This window comes from Martes martes, assembly GCF_963455335.1.
Source record: "Martes martes genome assembly, chromosome: 3".
NCBI classification, from domain to species: Eukaryota; Metazoa; Chordata; class Mammalia; order Carnivora; family Mustelidae; genus Martes; species Martes martes.
In genome coordinates, this window is record NC_137890.1 from 122,487,528 (window position 1) to 122,509,186 (window position 21,659).

A 21,659-nucleotide genomic window follows, 5' to 3' on the forward strand; every position below is an offset into this window, starting at 1 on the left:
AGTGACTCATCCAACACCTATAATACCAAGCGCTTATTACATCATGTGCCTTCCTTAACACCCACTTACCCCATCCCATCACCTCCCCTCCTCCAGCGACTCTCATTTTGTTTCCTATGATTAAGACTCTTCTGGTTTGTCTCCCTCCCTGATTTCATCTTGTTTAATTTTTCCCTTCCCTCTCCTATGATCCTCTATTTTGTTTCTTAAATTCCACATATGAGTGAGATCATATGATACTTGTCTCTCTCTGACTGACTTATCTTGCTTAGCATAATGCCCTTTAGTTCCATTCACATCATTATAAATGGCAAGATTTCATTTTTTGATGGCTGAGTAGTAGTCCATTATTTTTTTTTTATTGTGTTATGTTAGTCACCATAAAATACATCATTAGTTTTTGATGCAGTGTTCCAAGATTCATTGTCCATTCTATATAGATACCATATCCTATTTATCCATTCATCTGTCGATGGACATTTGGGCTCTTTCCATAGTTTGTGCACATTGCTGCTTCAATAAATATTGCTTCAATAAATATTGAAATGCAGGTATCCCTTCATATCACTATATTTGTATCTTTGGAGTAAGTACCTAGTAGTGTAGTTGCTGGGTCATAGGGTAGATCTATTTTCAACATTTTGAGGAACCTCCATACTATTCTCCAGAGTGTCTATATCAGCTTGCATCCCTACCAGCAGTGTAAGAGGGCTCCCCTTTCTCCGCATCCTGGACAACATCTGTCATTTCCTGACTTGTTAATTTTAGCCATTCTGACCAGTGTGAGGGTGGTATCTCATTGTGGTTTTGATCTGTATTTCCCTGATGATGAGTGATGTTGAGCATCTTTTCACATGTCTGTTGGCCATTTGGATGTCTTCTTTGGAGAAATGCCTATTAATGTCTTCTGCCCATTTCTTAACTGGATTATTTGTTCTTTGGTTGTTGAGTTTGATAAGTTCTTTGTAGATTTTGGATACTAGCCCTTTATCTGATCTGTCTTTTGCATATATCTTCTCCCATTCCATAGGTTGCCTTTTGGTTTTGTCAACTGTTTTCTTTGCTGTGCAGACTTTTTATCTTGATAAAGTCCCAAAAGTTCATTTTTGCTTTTGTTTCCCTTGCCTTTGGAGAGGTGACTAGCAAGAAGTTGCTGCAGCCAAGGTCGAAGAGGTTGCTACCTGTGTTCTTCTCTAGGATTTTGATGGATTCCTGTCTCACGTTTAGGTCTTTCATCCATTTTGAGTCTATTTTTGTGTGTGGTTTAAAGAAATGGTCCAGTTTCCAGTTTCATTCTTCTGCATGTGGCTTTCCAATTTTCCCAGCACCATTTGTTGAAGAGACTTTTTTCCATTGTACATTCTTTCCTGCTTTGTTGAAGATTAGTTGACTGTAGAGTTGAGTGTCCATTTCTGGGTTCTCTGTTCTTTCCATTGATCTATGTGTCTGCTTTTGTGCCAATATCATGCTATCTTGATGACTATAACTTTGTAATAGAGGTTGAAGTGGAATTGTGATGCTGCCAGCTTTGGTTTTCTTTTTCAGTGTTCCTTTGGCCATTTGGGTTTTTTTCTGGTTCCATACAAATTTTAGGATTATTTGTTCCAGCTCTGTGAAAAATGTTGATGGTATTTTGATAGGGATTGCTTTGGATGTATACATTCTTCTAGGTAGGATAGACATTTTAACAATATTTTTTCTTCCAATCCATGAACATGGTATGTTTTTCCATTTCTTTGAGTCTTCCTCAATTTCTTTCATGACAGTTCTATAGTTTTCTTAGTATAGATCCTTTGCCTCTTTGCTTTATTCCTATGTATCTTATGGTTTTTGGTGCAATTTTAAATGGGTTTGACTCCTTAATTCTCTTTCTTCTGTCTCAGTGTATAGAAATACAACTGATTTCTGTGCATTGGTTTTATATCCTGCCATTTTGCTGAATTCCTATATGAGTTCTAGCAATTTTGGGGTTAGAGTCTAGGGTTTTCCACATAGAGTATCATGTCATCTGCAAAGAGTCAGAGTTTGACTTCTTTGCCATGTCAGAAGCCTTTTATTTCTTTTTGTTGTCTAATTGCTGAGGCTAGAACTTCTAGTACTACGTTGAACAGCAGTGGAGAGAGTGGACATCCCAATTGTGTTCCTGACCTTAAGGGAAAGGCTCTCAGTTTTTCCCCGTTTAGGGTGATATTCACTGTGGGCTTTTCATAGATGGCTTTTATGATATTTAGTATGTTTCTGCTCTCTCTACACTGTGAAGAGTTTTAATCAAGAAAGGATGCTGTATTTATTCAAATGCTTTTTCCGCCTTTATTGAGAGGCTCATATGGTTCCTGTCCTTTCTTTTATTAATGTAGTGTATCATGTTGATTGATTTGTGGATGTTGAACCAACTTGCAGCCCAGGAATAAATCCCACTTGGTTGTGGTGAATGATTCTTTTATTTTTTTAAAGATTTTGTTTATTTATTTTTGTGTGTGAGAGAGAAAGTATGCATGAGAGAGAGCATGAGCTGGGGAAGAGGCAGATGGAGAACGAGAGGCAGACTTCCCGTTGGGCAGGGAACCCAATGTGGGGCTCAATCCCAGGTTCCTGGGATCATTACCTGAGCTGAAGGCAGACACTAAACCTGCTGAGCCCCCAGATACCCCGGAATGATCCTTTTAATGTACTGTTGGATCCTATTGGCTAGTATCTTGGTGAGAATTTTGGCATCCATGTTCATCAGGGATATTGGTCTGTAATTCTCCTTTTCGGTGGACTCTTTGTCTGGTTTTAGGATCAAGGTTGCCGGCCTCATAGAAAGAATTTGGAAGTTTTCCTTCCATTGCTGTTTTTTGAAACAACTTCAGAAGAGTAAGTATTTTTCTTTAAAAGTTTGGTAGAATTCCCCAGGGAAACCATCCAGCCCTGGACTCCTGTTTGTTGGGAGATTTTTGATTATTGCCTCAATTTCCTTGCTGGTTATGGGTCTGTTCAGGTTTTCTATTTCTTACTGTTTCAGTTTTGGTAGTTTATACATTTAGGAATACATCTGTTTCTTCCGGAATGCCCAATTTGTTGTCATATAGTGCTCATAATATGTTCTTATAATTGTTTGTATTTCTTTGGTGTTGGTTGTGATCTCTCCTCTTTCATTCATGATTTTATTAGTTTGGGTCTTTTTTCTTTTTGATAAGTCTGGCCAGGGGCTTATTGATCCTACTAATTCTTTCAAAGTACCAGCTCCTAGTTTTGTTGCTCTGTCCTACTGTTCTTTTGGTTTCTATTTCATTGATTTCTGCTCTAATCTTTATTAATTCTCTTCTCCTGTTGGGTTTAGGCTTTATTTGCTGTTATTTCTCCAGCTCTTTAATTGTAAGGTTAGGTTGTGTATTTGAGACCTTTCTTGTTTCTTGAGAAGGGCTTGTATTGCTATGTATTTCTCTTAGGACAGCCTTTGCTGCATCCCAAAGGTTTTAAACAGTTGTATTTTCATTTTCATTTATTTCCATGAATTTTTTGAATTCTTCAATTTCCTGGTTGACCCATTCATTCTTTAGTAGGATGCTCTTTAACCTCTGTGTATTTGAATTCTTTCTAAATTTCCTCTTGTGATTGAGTTCAAGTTTCAAATCATTATGGTCTGAAAATATGCAGGGAATAATCCCAGTCTTTTGGTACCTGTTGAGACCTGTTCTGTGACCCAGGATGTGCTCTATTCTGGAGAATGTTCCATGTGCACTCGAGAAGAATGTGTAAGTTGTTGCTTTAGGATGAAATGTTGTGAATATATCTGTGAATCCACCTGTTCCAGGGTGTCATTCAAAGCCTTTGTTTCCTTGTTGATCTTCTGCTTAAATAATCTGTCCATTGCAATGAGTGGGCCGTTGAAGTCCCCTAATATTATTGTATTATTATCGATGTGTTTCTTTAATTTTGTTATTAGTTTATGTAATTAGCTGCTCCCAAGTTAGTAGCATAAATATTTATACAATTGTTAGATATTCTTGTTGTATAGATCCTTTAATTATGATATAGTATCTTTCCTCAGAACGTTTTTGTTTTGTTTTATTTCCTTGGTGCATCATTGTCAAAATTATTATTTAAGAAACTTCATATGTTTATCTTTGAGCTTGTTTAGTGCTAACTGGCAATGGAGATTTCTTTGGGTTTTAGTGTACTACTTTGTTGATGCTTTGCTTCAGTATTTCGTAGAATCCATTCTGTCCTCAGGGGTTTGTAATTAGGAATCTTTCAGGTATTTTGAAGTTTTGAAGTATTTTGATGTAACATAGATATCCTTAAAATTCTTACAAATCAATACAAAGTAGTTGGAAGTCTCCATGGTGTATAGGATTAAGTATTTTAGTATACTATAAAACATGCATACCAGATGATGATGTTAAAATAATTATTAATGAAACTGAAATGATGTTCTGCCTTATGTTTGGGTTTATTAGATGTGAAGACATGGTGGATGTGCGAAGGTTAAAGATGCTTCAAATGGTGCAGTTGTTTAAATGTGAAGAAGATGCTGCCCAGGTAAAAGATCAGTCGGGCACATGATGTAGTTGTCTTCTCTTAAAAGATTGATTTCACCTAACTGTTAAAAAAGTGTACTTTTCATAGTCCTAAGAAAGTAAATGTGTTAAGTCAAATTCTAGTTTATCTTATTAAAATAACAAAGTTTAATTTCCAGTTATTTTACTGGTCTCATATGACTTATCTTCTCAATGAAATCCTCTATTATGTGAGAAATTGGGATTATTTGTTATTTATTATTGTTGACTTACTTGTTAGTTACATGCTAAGATTAAGGCTGGTTTAGCACATTGCTTTTTTAACTTGCAAGAGGGTTTTTCAACTAGAAAAACTATATGCTGTCTTTGTGTAATTAGCATCAGAGAACATCATTGCAGCTTGACCTAGAGGAACTTTATGATTTTTGTGTAACAACATAAATCTGTAATGAGATTCCAGTAAGATCCATATTACATAAACACATGATTTTTTTTTAAAATTTAAATTCAATTAATTAATATATAGTATATTATTAGTTTCAGTGGTAGAGTTCAGTGATTCATCAGTCTTCTGTAATACCAGTGCTTGGACATTAAGGAAAACACATGCTCTATTAATATGAATCATGTGCTATTAATTTTTAAAAAGTGCTTCTCTTTAATATATCTTGTCCTTAGATTTTAAAAATTTTGAGGGGGAGGAAAGATCATTAATTCATGTAGCTTTCTTAAATGAAATAAGCTATTAAGAATTTGGGTTATAACTAATAGATTAATTAATCATATGGTAGTAATTTTTCTTTTGATAAACATGTTGTTTTGATATAATAAGAGTTATGGATCCAGCGTCACTCTTCTTTATTTTTTTATTTAGGCAGTAGAATGGCTAAGCGAACTTCTGGATGCCCTGCTTAAGACCCACATCAGATTGGGTGATGATGCTCAGGAAACGAAAGTTTTACTAGAAAAGCATAGAAAATTTGTTGATGTTGCACAGGTGCAGAACTGGTTATCTTCCTTTTCTACAAGCTCAGTGTTTGAATAGCTTTCTGCATGATTATAATGTAACTTACCCCTCCAAGCCCAAGAAGGTTAGTTATGTTATTCCAGAAATATCACAGAACTAAGAAAATGTCAGCTGGTACATCAAAAGCAGGCTGCATAAACTTGAGAGGGTTTATGTTTTCCTGAATACAGGTTCTGTATGCTCCCTCTGATTTGTTTTAGATTATGCCATTTTTTTAGGCAATCCATCTGTTCACTCACGAAAGTGAATAAGAAATAGAGGAGTTAATAGTGGTATAGTAGAAACCCCAGTTTCTCTATTTCACCAGTGTTAGTATAACAATGCAGATTTTGTGTGTGTGTGTGTGTTAAACGTATCTTTATTTATTTTCCCTAATAGAGTTTTCTGTATGGGATATAAAGTGCCCTATGAAGAGCCCATCTTTACCCATTTGTTGTGGTTAATGAGATCAGCCATTATTTTTGGCTTGTGGAATTGATAAGAATGAGATGGGGAAAACAGAAGAAGAGAGCAAAACCTAACAAGAAAGAAACTTACTAGAAATTCAAATTGTTGTCTTCCCATCCTTTTTTATGCTTGCAGTTAATTTGTAGTAGTAAGTGTCAGTGGAGTCATTCAGTACTGATTCCCAGTAGTGTTATTATTTGCAACCATAATCCTTCCTGCACTTTCCTGTCTCTCTTTTAAGAATTCTTTTACTATAATTTCACGTTTACTTTTTCTTTTTTAGAGCACTTATGACTACGGCAGACAGTTGCTACAGGCCACAGTGGTGTTGTGTCAGTCTCTGCGCTGCACATCTCGGTCATCTGGAGACACACTTCCTCGACTGAACAGAGTATGGAAACAATTTACAATAGCATCTGAAGAGAGAGTGCATAGGCTGGAAATGGCTATTGCATTTCACTCAAATGCTGAAAAGGTTTGCTTTTTTAAAAATTGTAGTCTCAGTAATACTTTGTATGTTTAAAATGCATTAATTTTAATATTATAATTATGTGATTAGCCTTTGTGTTTTTTCCAACTTATTTTAATCCCATTGTTTAAAGTTTGTTTAGATATAATATATTGTCTTAGAGAGTTCAAATCAAATTCTCATAGTATAATAATCTATACCAATGATGGCTTACTGTGGTTTGAGAAATCCAAAACCATCTAAGAGTCTTCTCTCAACAGTGCTTCTCTTCTTACCAAATCTGACCCCCAAAATGAGCTATCTTTAGGGTGTCACAACTCCTATTGCTTTCATTATGCAAGGAAAGGATATTTTGTCTCAGTAACTACAACTGTCATAAATTTTTTAAAAGGGCACTTTGTAATTTTATAAGGTTTAAAGTACAGACTACCCAGCTAAAAATAATGAGAATAAAGATAAAAATAAAACCTTTTTTTCATGTGTCATCTTTAAAGATCCATTCTAGAATTTATTATTTAATGAATTCATTAGTCCTGGAAACCAAAAATGCAATATGTAGTGTTATTTGGGCAGATTTTCATTAGAGCCCTTCTTGTAACTCTGAGCAGAGAAACTTTATAGCACTCAACCCTTACATCTCCACTCTGAAGAGGAGCTTTGTTATGTAGTTAACTTTGTTTTGATCTCTCACAATGGAAGTTTATGTGTAGGGGATGTTCAGTACAATATGAAACGTGAGAAACTGAAGGCGTAAATGTGATATGGCCTAGTCTGTAGAACAGAATAGATGTGACCAGGAATTCAGGAATTGCGCAGTGTTCTACTGTACCTCTGTTGGGAAGTGTTTATAGTTAAACTCTTGCTAGGCTGGTCACAGAACTCCACAGGTCAGGTTTTGGTTTAAAATAGGCCTAACAATAATGAAGGTGAAAGTATATAAATGGCTTAACCTATTTATCTACTGATTGTTTTATTTTTTAAAAAAGATTTTATTTATTTATTAGAATGCACACAAGCTGGGGGAGGGGCAAAGGGAGAGGGAGAAGCAGACTCCCCGCTGAGCAGGGAGCCTGATGCAGGGCTTGAGCTGAAGGCAGACGCTTAACAACCTGAGCCACCCAGGTGCCCCTACTGATTGTTTTAATGCAAACTTTTTATTTAAGTATATTAACACAGAAAAGTGTACAGATCATAAATGTTAGTTGAATTCAGTCTGTTCAATGAATTTTCACAAAGTGAGCATGCCTGTGAAATCACTGCACTATTCAAACAACAGACATTACCAGCACCTCAGAAGCTCTGCCACCCTCTTTTAGTCACATTGTTCCTGCTGCCCCTGCCTCCTGTCCAAGGGTGACTACTGGCCCAATATCTAACACTACTGATACATTTTGAAAGCAGTATCTTAAAAAGTTATCTGCAAGGCCACTCCAGAAAACAATACAGGGTTCCTCAGAAAGTTAAAAATAGAACTGCCCTTCAATCCAGCAATCCCACTGTTAGGGATTTACCCAAAGAATACAATATACAAAAATACTAATTTAAAGTATACGTGACCCTGATGTTAATAACAGCATTATCTACAATAACCCAAGTTATAGAAGCAGCCCAAGTATTCATTCATAGATGAATAGATTAAGAGGATGTGGAGTGTACACACAGTGGGGTATCACTCAGCCGAGATTGAAATCTTGCCCTTTGCCACTACATGGATGGAACTAGAGAGGATTATGCTAAGTGAAATAAGTCAGAGAAAGACACATACCATAAGATTTCACTCATGTGGAATTTAAGAAACCAAACAAATGAGGACAGGGGAAAAAAAAGAGAGGCAAACCAAGAAACAGACTCAACTATAGAGAACAGAGATGTTATCAGAGGGGAGGTACGTGAGGATGGGTTAATTGGTGATTGGATTAGGGAGGGCACTTGTGGTGAGCACCAGGTGTTGTATGTAAGTGATGAACCACTGTGTTGTACACTTGAAACTAATTACATTCTATGTTAACTGAATGGAATCTCAATAAAAACTTAAAATGTATCTGCAAGGACATTAAGATCTAGACTTCTTTATGAGGCCATATAAGAATGTAAATGGTTGAGAGGTTTTTTTGCATAGAATATTCTCTTACATTGCCTTTATCATACTTACAACAAGCAAAATTTAAGGTTCTTTACTACTCAAACCTTTGTAAAGCTTTTTGTTACCAGGTATAATTTTCTTCTTGACTCTGTTTTATTTTATACTGGTAAGCATAAATACAACCATAATTATAAACAACTTGTATAGTATAATGACTGCAAAGATATTTTAAGTTGAATCTAGGATTTTATATAGTTATTTATGAGTAGTGCTGAAATAAACAGATTAGATTAAGTATAATGCAAAAACAATTGCAAAAATAAATACTTCTTTTTCTTCTTTCTTCCCCACATTTTGCAGTTTTTTCTTATAATGTAGTGTGTATCTTGGACTTACAACACATCTCAGTTTGGACTAGCCACCGTTCAAGTGTTCACTGGGCTGTTTGCTAATGTATTGACTAGTGTGGATCAGTACCTGTAGACTTAGCTATTTTAAATTATAGCAGTTTCTTCCTTCTTCTCCTCCCCTTGTTAAATTTAAATGTTGATAGTTAAGGAAAATAGTATTTTATCAAGGACTGTAGAACTTCCTGTATTTGAATGATAACCTTACCAGTTTATATCAGGTAAGTCAGCAGATCAGTTTTTAAAATAACTGTGCCTATGTAGGTCATCCCATCAGTTATTTGTAGTGTAAGCATATATTGTTTTGGATTTATATTTTCCTCTCATTTTTGAGGTCTGTAAGCTATTTGAGGTCAAAATCTGTATCTCAGTCACATCCAAAGCTGCTAAATAAACATTGAGTACAATAAGTAATGAATGAATGAAGGGTATTTCTCAAGCACAGTTTAAACTTACTTTCCGAATAATAGTCTAGTATTATTTTTTTCTTAGAAATCACTATAGACTTTTTTTACTCCAATTATTTATTATGATTAAGGATTATGTGTTTCATTTTATTTGAATTTTTTGAGCCAACTTCACTAGTAGTAATCAGTCTTATGCAATGCGGTGTACATGGGGATGCTAAGAACGAAACAAAAACAGCTTCAATCTACTGAATTCACATGAGATTGATTGCCTTTCTCTATCTCTTGATCGAGGTTGCCATTTTACTTGTTACAGATTTTGCAGGACTGTCCAGAAGAGCCTGAAGCTATTAATGATGAGGAGCAATTTGATGAGATTGAAGCAGTTGGGAAATCACTTTTGGATAGATTAACTGTTCCTGTAGTTTATCCTGATGGGTATGATACATGTTCTTATAATTTTGTCTTTTTATTGGTGAGGTCTTAAAGTGAAATCATCAAGAGAGGAATATCTGTTTTTTTAAAAAGCCAAGTAAATTAGCTTTGGCTCACACCTTCTGTTTCACAATAAATTGGTTTGTAATAAAAAATATAAACTTAGCTCTTAGCAACAGTAGCAGTTGGTACTCGACGCTATCAAATGTGGTGCTTCTTGACAGCTTATTGCAGAAGGCTGATATCCTGGGTTCTAGCCATAGCCCTGATGAGAGGGAGTAGGATGCCTCTGGGCTTCGTCTGGCACAGGGAAGGGCCGTAATGTTCAGTGAGCTGATAATATATCAAACATCAAGTTAAACACTTCATTATTTTTGACCAAACAGTACTAGACCAGTATAGTTAGTCCTGATTTACAGATGTAGAAACCTGAAGCTTAGAAAAATTAAGTGAGGTGCTCAGGATTTCACAGCTTCTAAATAGAAATGGAATACAGTCTCATGTTGGTCCAACTCTGAACTCATTCTCTTTTCTCTATGCTGTATGGAATCTGAATTTCTTCACTTGTAAAATGATGGGGTCCTGCTTCCCACATTGCTTTGCATTTTGAAAGTTAATAAAAGAAAGAAGTGATCTCATGAAAATAAATGGGCCATTAAATGAATCTGAAGGAGCTTCATCCCTGAGGTTCTCGACCTCAGTGAAAATAATTTAGAGGTAATCCAGAGGATATTTACTTCAAATGACAGAGCAACCACATCATTGAATGTATTTATCTTTACCCTGTAGTATAGTTTAATTGATAGGATTGTGGACTCTGGAATCAGATTTCTTGGGTTTAAATTTCAGCTCCGCCACTTACTAGCTATAACACCTTAGACAAGCCTCTCAGCCTTTCCGTGCCTCAATTTCATCATCTAAAAATAGGGATATATTATTCATACCTTTTCAGGTTGCAGGGGCAAGGGAATTACATGAGCTAAATGTATATAAATTACTCAAAAATCTGGCACAGGGGCTCCTGGATGGCTCATTCAACTGAGTGTCTTACTCTTCATTTCAGCCAGGTCATGATCTCAGGGGTTGTGGGATTCAGCCCAGAGTCTGTGCTGGGCACACAGCTTATTTGAGATACTCTCTCCCCTACTCTCCCTTCCCCTGCTTGCCTGCTCTCTCTATAATAAATAAAATCTTAAAAAACAACAACAACAACAAAAAAAACCCCCAAATCTGACACATAGTAAGTGCCACTACTACTGTGTCATGAACTTCAAGTGATTATTTAGAATTGATTTGGGGAAGATACAGTTTTATTCCCTTGAAAGCATATAATTCATAGTCTATATTTAGATAATCTTTGGTCATAGCCAAAATTAAACCATCAGAAGTAGCCTAAATTCGTATTAGATATCTGCAATGCAGTGTAAAAGAATAAAATCTAAAAATTTATAAATTTAGCTTGCAATGGTATTGGAGGGATGCCTTCTGGTTATTCCATTCCAGGGAGTCCCCATCCCCATTTTTGTGCTTCACAACCGGTTGTTAACACTCTCTCTCTTCTACTCAGGTCAGCCTGGGAGCATTTATAACTAGGATTTTTGCTTGGACTTCTCCTCCTCCTCCCGTGTTCTACAAATAGTCCATATAGTATTTCCTCATGTTTTTAAGATTGAGGAATAAGTTAGTACTGTGTATTCAGATTTCACAACCACCACCTTTAATATTTGAAATTGTTATTCTGTCATAAAAATGGATAACTTGTTGATACTGTATAGTTTGTTTGACAGCAAGCGTATTCAGATGTATCTTTCGTAACACTGTCCTGGAAAAATAAAAGAAATTAGATGATCTGTCTGGATTCACTGCTTGAAGACTCCATTTCAAATGTTGGTTTTCCCACTGTGTGATCCTAGTTAAATCATTTAATTTTCTAGGCCTTAGTTTTCTGATCTTAAAAAATACAGACCTTAACCAAATAATTTCTAAGAACTCTTCTAGCTCTAAAAGATTCTGTGACTCTGAATACAGTACCTTTTCAAGTAGGATAACATTAAATGATTTTATCTTTTAAAGTCTCAAATGATCCCTTAACATTAAACAGATATTTCGCTTGCCAGCTATATTAGACATATATTAGACACACATTTGGTATACATAACCCTTATCCTTGAAGAACACATACAGATTTTATATTTGTATATGCATATGCACCCCAAACTGAAAAGTAGAATATCACCAATGTTGCATTGTTTCCTTTATTGTTTCATTGTTTGGTTGCATTGTTTGATTTATTGAGATTATTATAAGTACATATGATACAACATTTAATGCCACTAGATTATTATAAGTACATATGATACAACATTTAATGCCACTAGGGAACTGTCTTATCACGTGTATAATACTTATGGTAATCTTTGCTCCCTTTTGCATTTGCTGTAGTCAGTGGATTTGTATTAATCTGATTGTGGTTTTTCTGTTTGTTTTGATTTTTAGAACTGAACAATATTTTGGGAGTCCAAGTGACATGGCTTCCACTGCAGAACACATCAGAGACAGGATGAAACTGGTTAGTCTCAAAAGGCAGCAACTGAGACATCCCGAAATGATGACCACAGAGAGCTAATAGCTACCAGCTTCCCACAAATCTGCAGTTCATAATCCCGCATGTTGTTGGCATACTACAGCATTAGCTGCAATACGTTAAGATACATTTCACAGCCAGGATAAGCCTCATTTCTTTCCATTTTACATTTCTTTCTACACGTTAACACCTTGCAACTACAAGGCATCATTACTTAACTTGCTTTGAGACCATAGACTCCAAGTATCTTAAAAGAAGGAACTGTAAACATTGCACTGAAAACTTGCTTTAAAGCTTTACCTGACCTGTCAATTTGTAGATGAACAACTGATAATAAGCTTTGAATGGTGCTAATAAGAGTTTAAGAATTCTCTATATAAAAAATGGTTGACCTTCCTCCCCAGGTGATGTAGTAAATTTAGACTATAGTTAAATTGTTATTAGTAGACAGTGGTGTACTCAAAAATTTTACTTTGTAATTCTTCTTCAAAATTGATTATTTTTATTGTGTCAGTATGAAGAAAACTTTCAGATCTTTGATATATCATATTCATTAAAGGACACTTTCCTATTTGTATTGATAATGTCTTAAAAGTTGTTTGTGCTTAATAAAAGGCTTCTTTTAAACATCTTATTTAATTTGGTGGTTATATCCTGTTTCCAAACATGAGTGCCTTATTTAAAAGGGCATTCTTAGGATTGTGAGGATGGTTTAATATTTGTTCTTTCATGTTGGTTGCATGTGTTTTAGCCAGGAAATTCATATGTAAGCATGTATATCTAATAAATAAGCATGTTTAATACTGAAAAATAATTGTGAAGAGCAATTTAGATCTTAAAGAATTTAAAAATAATGGAATACTATTTCTAATTGTTCTTCTCTTCAAGTTGAAAATATCCAAATTATTAACAACCCTGAAGATACTTTTGTCTTTGGGGAGGAGGGCTGGGGAAGAAGGCATACATAATTACTTAAGTATAATCCTGTATATCAGAGGAATCTTTCTGGAATAAATATAGCAATTGTTAATAAAGTTTAATTTCTCATGATAGATGAAGCAAAATTCTGAAGCAGTCTAATAACAAAAATTGTACAAGTCTTTTAGAGAGATAAAATTTATAAAATGTTAGTGCTTTTAAGTTTATATTAAGTTTAAATGGTAAAATATGTATTTTTGTGTTAATTTTTTTTCAGAATATGTTTTTGAAAAAGATTAAAAATAATTTTTTAGCTGTTATCAATACAGAATTATGCAAAGAATTGTATGCTGGTTCCTTTTTCATGTCCACAAAAATGTTCATGTATCCTCCAAAGCAAAAAACTCCCTCTCAGCCTGCTGGTTTCTCCAGCCTTCTTCACTGCCAAACCTCTTGGAGAAATCCGTATCATTCCCTCTGCATCCTCATCACTCACTGTTCAACACCTTGCAGTCTGGTTTTACACACTTCAGTGAAACTGTTCTCAGTGGACTCTCAGTTACAGAATTGAATGATTGTTTCTTTCAGTCTGGATTACTTATCCTTCTCTGTCTCTGTAATATTTACACCATTGAGCAGCCTTTCCTAAATGGTGTCCCTTGAAGATGTCATCCTCTGCCATAACTTTGAGTGCAGTCACATAACTCCTACTTAAAGTGTATCTACTAAAATACACTCTCAGATTCTGTCTTCAGAATGCTTCTGGAACGATCTCATCCTTAGGTTTCTGTGTTATCCATGTTCTGTGTTCCATATCTGGTCCAAAATTTCAGACCCATACTTTCAACTACCTACTTGACATTTCAGCCTAGAGGAAGTCATCCTGTTTTTCACTTTTGTTCTCTCTGAGCAATTTGGTTAATTTTTTTCTAATCACACATGCCAGAAAATCTGGGAGTAATGCCTGATTGCTCCCTTTTTTCTTATGCTGCCACTGCTTCTGAGAACATTCTAGAAATTCCTTCTATATTTGATATCTTCTCAGTCTTTTAGGACTTAACTTCTGAGTATGAACTTTTGTGATTCTTCATTTCAGTCTTCATAATGGTGCTAACCACATGCTACAATTGTTTATTGATGCCTTTGCCTCCTACATCATAATCTCTGTCGAGGGAAGGGATTTTGTGGGATTCTCCTCTTCCCAGGCTTTTGCTCATATGTAATAATTGATCACTTCCTCTGTATGTGAATGGTCTGTTGTAGGCATTAGTAATAATCCCCTCTATATTGTAGTCTGAAGTGTGTTTTAAATATACTTCCTAAAATTAGGACTGATTTATGAATTAATCCACTCATAAAGAAGTCATTTGGTATTTTAGATACTTATGTATTAGGTAATATAGATATTTAGTTACACTCAATATCCTACTGAATTTCAGAGTAGTAAGAATGTTTTTATTAAGACTTTGCTAGAAAGGAACTGCACTGTAAGTAATGGGACTCTTAGTTTTATCATCAACTCGACTACTTACTGTCCAGTAAGTTAATTTTTAATATGCCTTAAGCTATCCAGCCTACAGCAAGAGTAAAATAAGGCATCATCTGGAAATGTTTTTGGTAATTTGAGTATTTCAGATGAAACTGAATATGCTTTTGACATAATACTGTTGCTCTTCATTTGTAAATTTGCTGCTACTTTCTATATGTATATCTGTATGTATACATACAGTGATGATTAAAAACCCAACAGTGTCCTAATGTGGTTTTTTTTTTCATAGCATTTACTTAGAGTACATGTGAAGGAAGTGACAGAAGTCTGTTTGAAAGCATGAGTTCTTTTGTTCATCATGAATTAATGTTGGCCCACAAATGGAGAAAGAACCATCATTTGTATATGCCATTGTTGTTATATGCCACAACTTTCCATCTTACTTTGGCTCATCTCAGGGAATTCTTGAAGTGTTAATTGGGCTAGTTTTGTTTTGTTTTTTGTTTGTTCTGGTTTAGGGGATTTTTTTTCTCTCTTGCCTTCTTACTATATATTTGCTCTATAAGCTCAGTATATAACAGTTTTGACATCTGTTCTTCACACGTCTCGCCCAGCAGAGCTAAGACGCAAAGATGGTAACTTTATTTCAGATAAAATTAACTTCATTCCCAGTCCTCATTTTTGGTGACCTTATTCTGCTAAGGTGACTCATTGATGATGGTGATGAAACTGCTCAGCCTGCCCAACCAGGATGTTGATGGCAGGTCTAGGCTTCATTACTGTGTGGAAGATTGAATACTACTATCACTTTGTAGGCATTTAAATTGGCCCGTGCTCCTGAGTGTTAACTAGTATTAATGTGTTGTTTCATTACCCTGTCAGTTGAAATATGGGATGTGCTGTTTAGCTTGTTGTTATTGTTGGTGGCATACTCTTGAGGTGAACATGACGATTACATTCTGATAGTGGTGAGCTAACCATACTCTCTGTTGTAAACCTATTGTAACCAACAGCACGATTGTGAGATTAGCTGAACGGAACTCACTGTATAGTCTACAGTCAGAGAACTCAGAATTCTCTACTGCATTGTAATGTTCTTTGCCAGAGAGACTGGATATTGCTGTGTACTCTTCCTATCCTGTGGTTCCTAAGAACTAAACACGCTCTGGTTGTGAAAGTCCTCCACATCTTGAGTTTACTGAAGATGGCATGGAAAACTAACAAAAGTATCATCAGTGACAAGAGTTACATGGTTGAGGTATCTTTGGTTAAACCCCCAAAGGAAAAATTCCCTAATTAAGGAGATAGGCTGGAACATACCTAACCAATTAACCCAATTAGACTTAGCACTGTTAAATTTCAGTTCTGAAAATAAAAATCTTCAGTTAGAAGTGGAAATACACTTCTGCTGTGGAGGGCAACAAATACCTTGATGAGGCAAAATTAAGTATTGATTTAACATCTGACATTACGTGGCTTTAGTGTGTGCTATAGAAACATCTATGTTTAGCTAAGAAGCATAAGTAATGATAAACATATTAAAGATCATAAAAGAGCCAAAGTAAGAACTGTAGTGAATATAATGGAATGAGTTTGGAGTTTGAAAATCAGGCTCAAAATCTGGCTTTGCCATTTACTGACCCTTGTAAAAATGGCTAAACTTCTCTGGGTCTGTAAATATAATCATATTAAAAGAATAAGTTGAAAACTACAATATTATCCAAAGTGGAAGGAATTATTAATATAATTATCTTCTCAGAATAGAAAATAGAGCGTCTTTAATGTTGCTCTTGTCTCTGATGACGAGCATGGGGTCATGAGGGAAATGGCACTATGCTCACCTCTCTGAGCTCCATTTCCCTTACATTCAGAATTACGTACTGGAAATACTGAGGGTGGAGTCGATGAGCTCATCAGTAAGTAACAAGACTTAAATCTGACAGATTTAACTCTTTTATGGCAGGATGATAGACCAGCAAAATGGAAGACAAGTGAGGAGTATCATCTACTTTGAGGGTGACAGGACATGACACAGTGGCATTAATAAATAAGTAAGTAAAAGTCATACTCAGAGTGAATTTCAGAGAGTCAACACCAGCTGGTGGAAACAACAAAGCACAAAGCTGTTAAAAGTATCCTAATAACCAACAAGCGTGGCTTGAAACCACCATTAGTACTGTTATGGTTAGAAAAGAGCAATCTTGATAAACTTGAGCCATGATAATGACAAAGACTAGGGATGCTCCATGAAATAGCATAAATGCAGGGGAAGGTTTTAAGACTAAAAACATTCGTAGATATGATCCTGAATAACATGACTGCAGTATTTTAAAGCAAACTTGAAAGCTTGACAGCACTAGTCCATGTGCTTCAAGAAAAGCAGAGCCTGTACTAGAACATGAAGCACTTAGAGATCAAAGGAAAGCCAAAACTGTGACTAAACATTTTGAAAGCAATGAGTAAATTTTTTAAAGAACCAAGATTATTTGATTATTTTTGTTAGAGAACCCTTAGGCTTTATGTGTATATATATATTCCTTATACAGTTCTATAGAAATTCTTAGCAAACACCTAAAGATAGATAGCAGCCACTAAATAATAAGCACAGTATTGTTAATGGATTTTAAGTCAGGCATGTGGAAAACTACTTCTGACAAAAGGCTAATGAAGTCTGAAGCCAGTCTTAGTGAATTTCAAGGAGTAGCCTTAGAAGTATTTATAAGTTACATGCCATCACTTCAGGGCACCCCCAAATGAGTCCCTCCTTTGAGAGACAGATGTCCTTCCACTGAAAATATACAGGCCTGTCTGTATGATCAAACCTTACACTGTGTTTTGGGTCTACACATCTTTTATTATAGTTGCCATAGTTCTTTTTTAGTTTAGAAGTCAGGTAAAAATTTCTGTGCTTGATTTTTCTTAAGAATGTTTCTTCACCTTAACTCTTAACATTAGTCTACACAGCCAACAAATTTATTGAGAATAAATGACCTGCACACACACACACACACACACACACACACACACACACATATATATATAGGTCATATATATATTTTTTTTCTTTTTTTTTTTTGAAAGTGTAAGGGGATCAAAATGTAACTGACAGTTTTGAGCCAGTATAGATTTGAGAGCTGACTTGTCACCTCACATTCAGGAATATCTAAAACAAGCTCTTAAGTTTCTAAATTAATACTGATTGGAAGAATTTGATGATTATCTTGCCATGAGATCAGTAATGTAATTCTCAGTGGCATTAGTTGGTAAGTGTTGCACCGTGGAATTTTTCTTCCAACATTTTATGAAAATTTGCAAACATAGAAAAAAGTTAAAATTTTAAACAGTGTATCCACCGCCCAGACGCTAGTTAGCATTAACTATGCTTGCATTATCATCTCCATCCAACAGTTCATCCAATTGCAGGCATCTTCACTCTTCCTACTAATAACTTCTACATACATATCATTAACTCTAGAGCTCAGTATGTGCTTAATCACATTTTTTATGTAAAATTAGCATACAATGAAGTGCATAAATCTTAAGTGTGCATCTCTTAGTTTCGGAAAGTGCATACAGTGCTATCAAAATATAAAATCAGAAAATTCCCCTTTGACCCTTTCTAGTCAATCCTTGACCCCACTCCACCCTCCCAAAGGCAACCACTGTTCTACCACGAGTCAAATTTCTCTCTTCTAGATCTTTATGTAAATAGGGCCACACAGCATGTACTCTTTCTAGAAGCCTCTTCACTTACCATGGTTTGATAATATATCCACATTGTTAGGTGTTTCAGTAGTTCATTACTTTTTATTGCCGAGTAGTATTCCATTGTATGACTCTTGCAATTTATCCATTTTTCTATTTATGAATACCTGGGCTGTTTCCAGCATTAGTAGTTATAAATAAAGCTGCTATGATTATTCTTAATGTAAGTCTTATGTAAAGATAGGCTTTTGTTTCTCTTGGGTGAGTATGTAGGATTAGAGTTTCTGTGTCATAGGGTAGTTTTAAAAGAAACTGCTATACTTTTTCCAATGTGGTTATACTGTGTCCTGGATTTTCACTATATTTTGGATGTGTAGAAAGGTGTAAACTATTTTTATGATTCATATTTGAAATATTAGAAGTGGGTTTGTGATAGAAATGGCATTAACGCTTGGCAGTTGGTGTTCTTTGAGGAAAGAAATACCTGTCTGCCCTAAACAGCACCCAACAGGTTCCTATGCCTGAAATTTTAGCATTAGTTTCACTTCTTGAAGGATTAAAGCGTTTCCCAAGCATGGTGATATCTTAGCTAGAAGAAACAGCACTGGTTTATTTTACTAACTTTTGCCACCCGTTTTCAGTAGGTGAAGTAAGACCAATTAAACAAAAGATTACTTCTGTTCAATTGGGGTAGAAGGGGTAGTGAAAAATGTGTGCTACTAGTCTGTCCTGAGTACAGCAATGTGAGAGAGTGCCATCTGGGTGGGAAAGGCCCCCAACTAGTGGTCAAGAAACCAGAAAACGGGGTGGGAAGAATTCTACCTCACAGTTGTGATAGGGGATAGCTATGTTTTTGCAGGACATTTTAGCCTTTACAAATCATATTTTCTGTGTTGTCTTTTTGTTTAGTACCACCTAGTTATAGTTATTTCACACCCAGTGACTTTCTTATTCACTGTGTTTTACCCTTCCTGCCTGTTATATTACATATAGCTATTACTTGTATAAGCCTGTGAAATTATGATCATATGTATGTTTCTAATGCTTATGTTCAAAGATACTTATGTATGGTTCATCCAATCTTTCCTATTCAATTTTTAAGGGCTGGGATATTTGGCCTCTATTGTAAATCCCTATAATGTTCCACACATTGTAAATGCAATAAAGATATTAAAAACTATTAATAATGGCAGCATATTTTGATATGTATTTCTTTGATATGTTATCACTTTGGACAATAATTTTGGTTTCTGTTAATAAAGATTGTTCATAAAATCTAGGGAGAAATAAGTCATATTGGTTTCTATAACATAATCTGATGAGTTCTGTATCTTTGAATCTATTTGAATTATGTTCTCTAAAGCTTTAAATTTATTCTAACATTGTTTTCTAAAATGATTAAAACAAAATGTGACCTCTTTATTCCGAAATCTGGAGTCATAGAAGACAGAGGCTAAATACCCCTTCCCTTGTGCTTCTCATTCTCTGTCAACAGCCCTTCATCCCACCCACAGGTTTGGCACAGAAATTCAGGGTTTCCTTTAAATCCTACATTGTGTGAAATTGTTAGGTTCTTACCACAATAGGTAGTGGTTAAATTCCTCTTTCCCCTACCAAGAAGTCCATTATTAAGACTTAAAAGGTGAGTATGTATTTGGACTGGGGAAAGCATATTGGAACAAATTTAGCTATATTTAAAATAATAAAATTAATCATACTATGCTATAAGTAATATCAGCTCCAGAATGGCTGCCAGGAATTTAGAATTGGAAATTGCCAAAGTTTGGAAATTGGTGAGCCTTATACCTTGTCCAATGAAGTTAAGTACATTTGGGTGACAGTTCAACATATGATCAAAATATGTATATAAAAAAGAATGTACCTTTATTTTCAATAGATATTTTCATTTTACTAGTTGCACTATTCACCCACATCTTTAGATTTCCCATTAGAAACTTAGTGTATCCACAAAGCTATTCCACCTAATGTGTAAAGTCTACCCAAAAGTATTCTGATAATCATAAACCCTTTTTTAAAAAAAAATATTTATTTGACACAGGGAGAACAAGCAGGGAGAGTAGCAGAGGGAGAAGCAGGCTCTCCACTGTGCAAGGAGCCTGATACCAGACTCAATCTCAGAACCTGGGTTCATGACCCGAATTGAAGTCCTACGGTTAACTGATTGAGCCACCCAGGTGCCCCCATAATCATAAACTCTTATGCGAAAATCAATATGTGCACAAGAAATACCCCAGTTTTTGCCAGGTCCAGAAGGAAAAGAATTACCGTGATATAAGAGTCAAAAGGTATCTAACAAAAAAATAGGTGGAAAAACTGGAAAAGAAGTGAACAATAAGCATAAAAGCTCATTTGTGACCATTATTAAATAAAATGTAGTGGTTAACAAGCCATACTCCCTTATTAAATAGCCTTGCACTACAACACATCATAGGAAGTTTACTTTCCACTTTACTTTGATTATTTAACAAAAAGGGTCTAGTCTTGAAAGGATTTAGTTTTAAATGTTTATAAGAACAAAAAATTGAAAATAACCCAAATGTCTTAAAAACATATTCTGTAAGAATTCCATACCATTGAAAATGTTATAGAACTTTATTTATTGAAGTTGGTAGAAGTCTACTAAAAAGATATTCATGATACATTGTTGAGTGAAAAACAGTTTTCAAAACCATAGGAATAGTATGATCCATTTTTAAAGATAAAAATAGCTATTTGCAGAACTTTAGTAAGTTACCTTTGAGATACAGAATTAATGGATCTTTGTAATTTTCTTATGTTTGTTTTATTTTCTAAATTTTCTATTGAAATCGGTGTTTTAAAAGCACTTGTAAGTATAAAATGCCTACCAAGTATATTCTTATCCTGAAATACCTGTTGCAACAAGAATTCTCAAGGTGAAATAATATATAAGAAAATATGGGGCAAAACAATTTTAAAAGTATAAATCAGTGTACCTTTTTTATTTTCAAACTGTTATAGAAAGTAAATCTCAATTGAAGTCATAAATGTCTGAAATATGGAGACTAAAACATCATGGTTTAAATACCTCATGAAAACAATGCACTGAAATTTGCTAATATCCCTCTCTTCAGGTCTATTTCAAATATTATTTTGTGTAGGACAAAACTACATTTTAAGAGTGGACAAGCAAGGAGGTTACTCTTA

At 35.0% G+C, this 21,659-nt stretch overlaps 1 protein-coding gene across 1 annotated transcript in view; it reads left to right on the forward strand.

Annotated features, from left to right (window-relative positions):
- The window catches only part of SESTD1 (SEC14 and spectrin domain containing 1), a 141,563-nt gene extending 126,530 nt beyond the window's left edge, over nucleotides 1–15,033 (forward strand). Inside the window, exons 14-18 of the mRNA XM_080797854.1 lie at nucleotides 4,443–4,524; nucleotides 5,377–5,499; nucleotides 6,260–6,451; nucleotides 9,659–9,780; nucleotides 12,274–15,033. Of these exons, the coding sequence (XP_080653980.1) occupies nucleotides 4,443–4,524; nucleotides 5,377–5,499; nucleotides 6,260–6,451; nucleotides 9,659–9,780; nucleotides 12,274–12,403 (649 nt within the window). The 3' untranslated portion in view covers nucleotides 12,404–15,033. The remainder of the gene's footprint in view (nucleotides 1–4,442; nucleotides 4,525–5,376; nucleotides 5,500–6,259; nucleotides 6,452–9,658; nucleotides 9,781–12,273) is intronic.
- The last annotated feature ends 6,626 nt before the right edge of the window (nucleotides 15,034–21,659 follow it).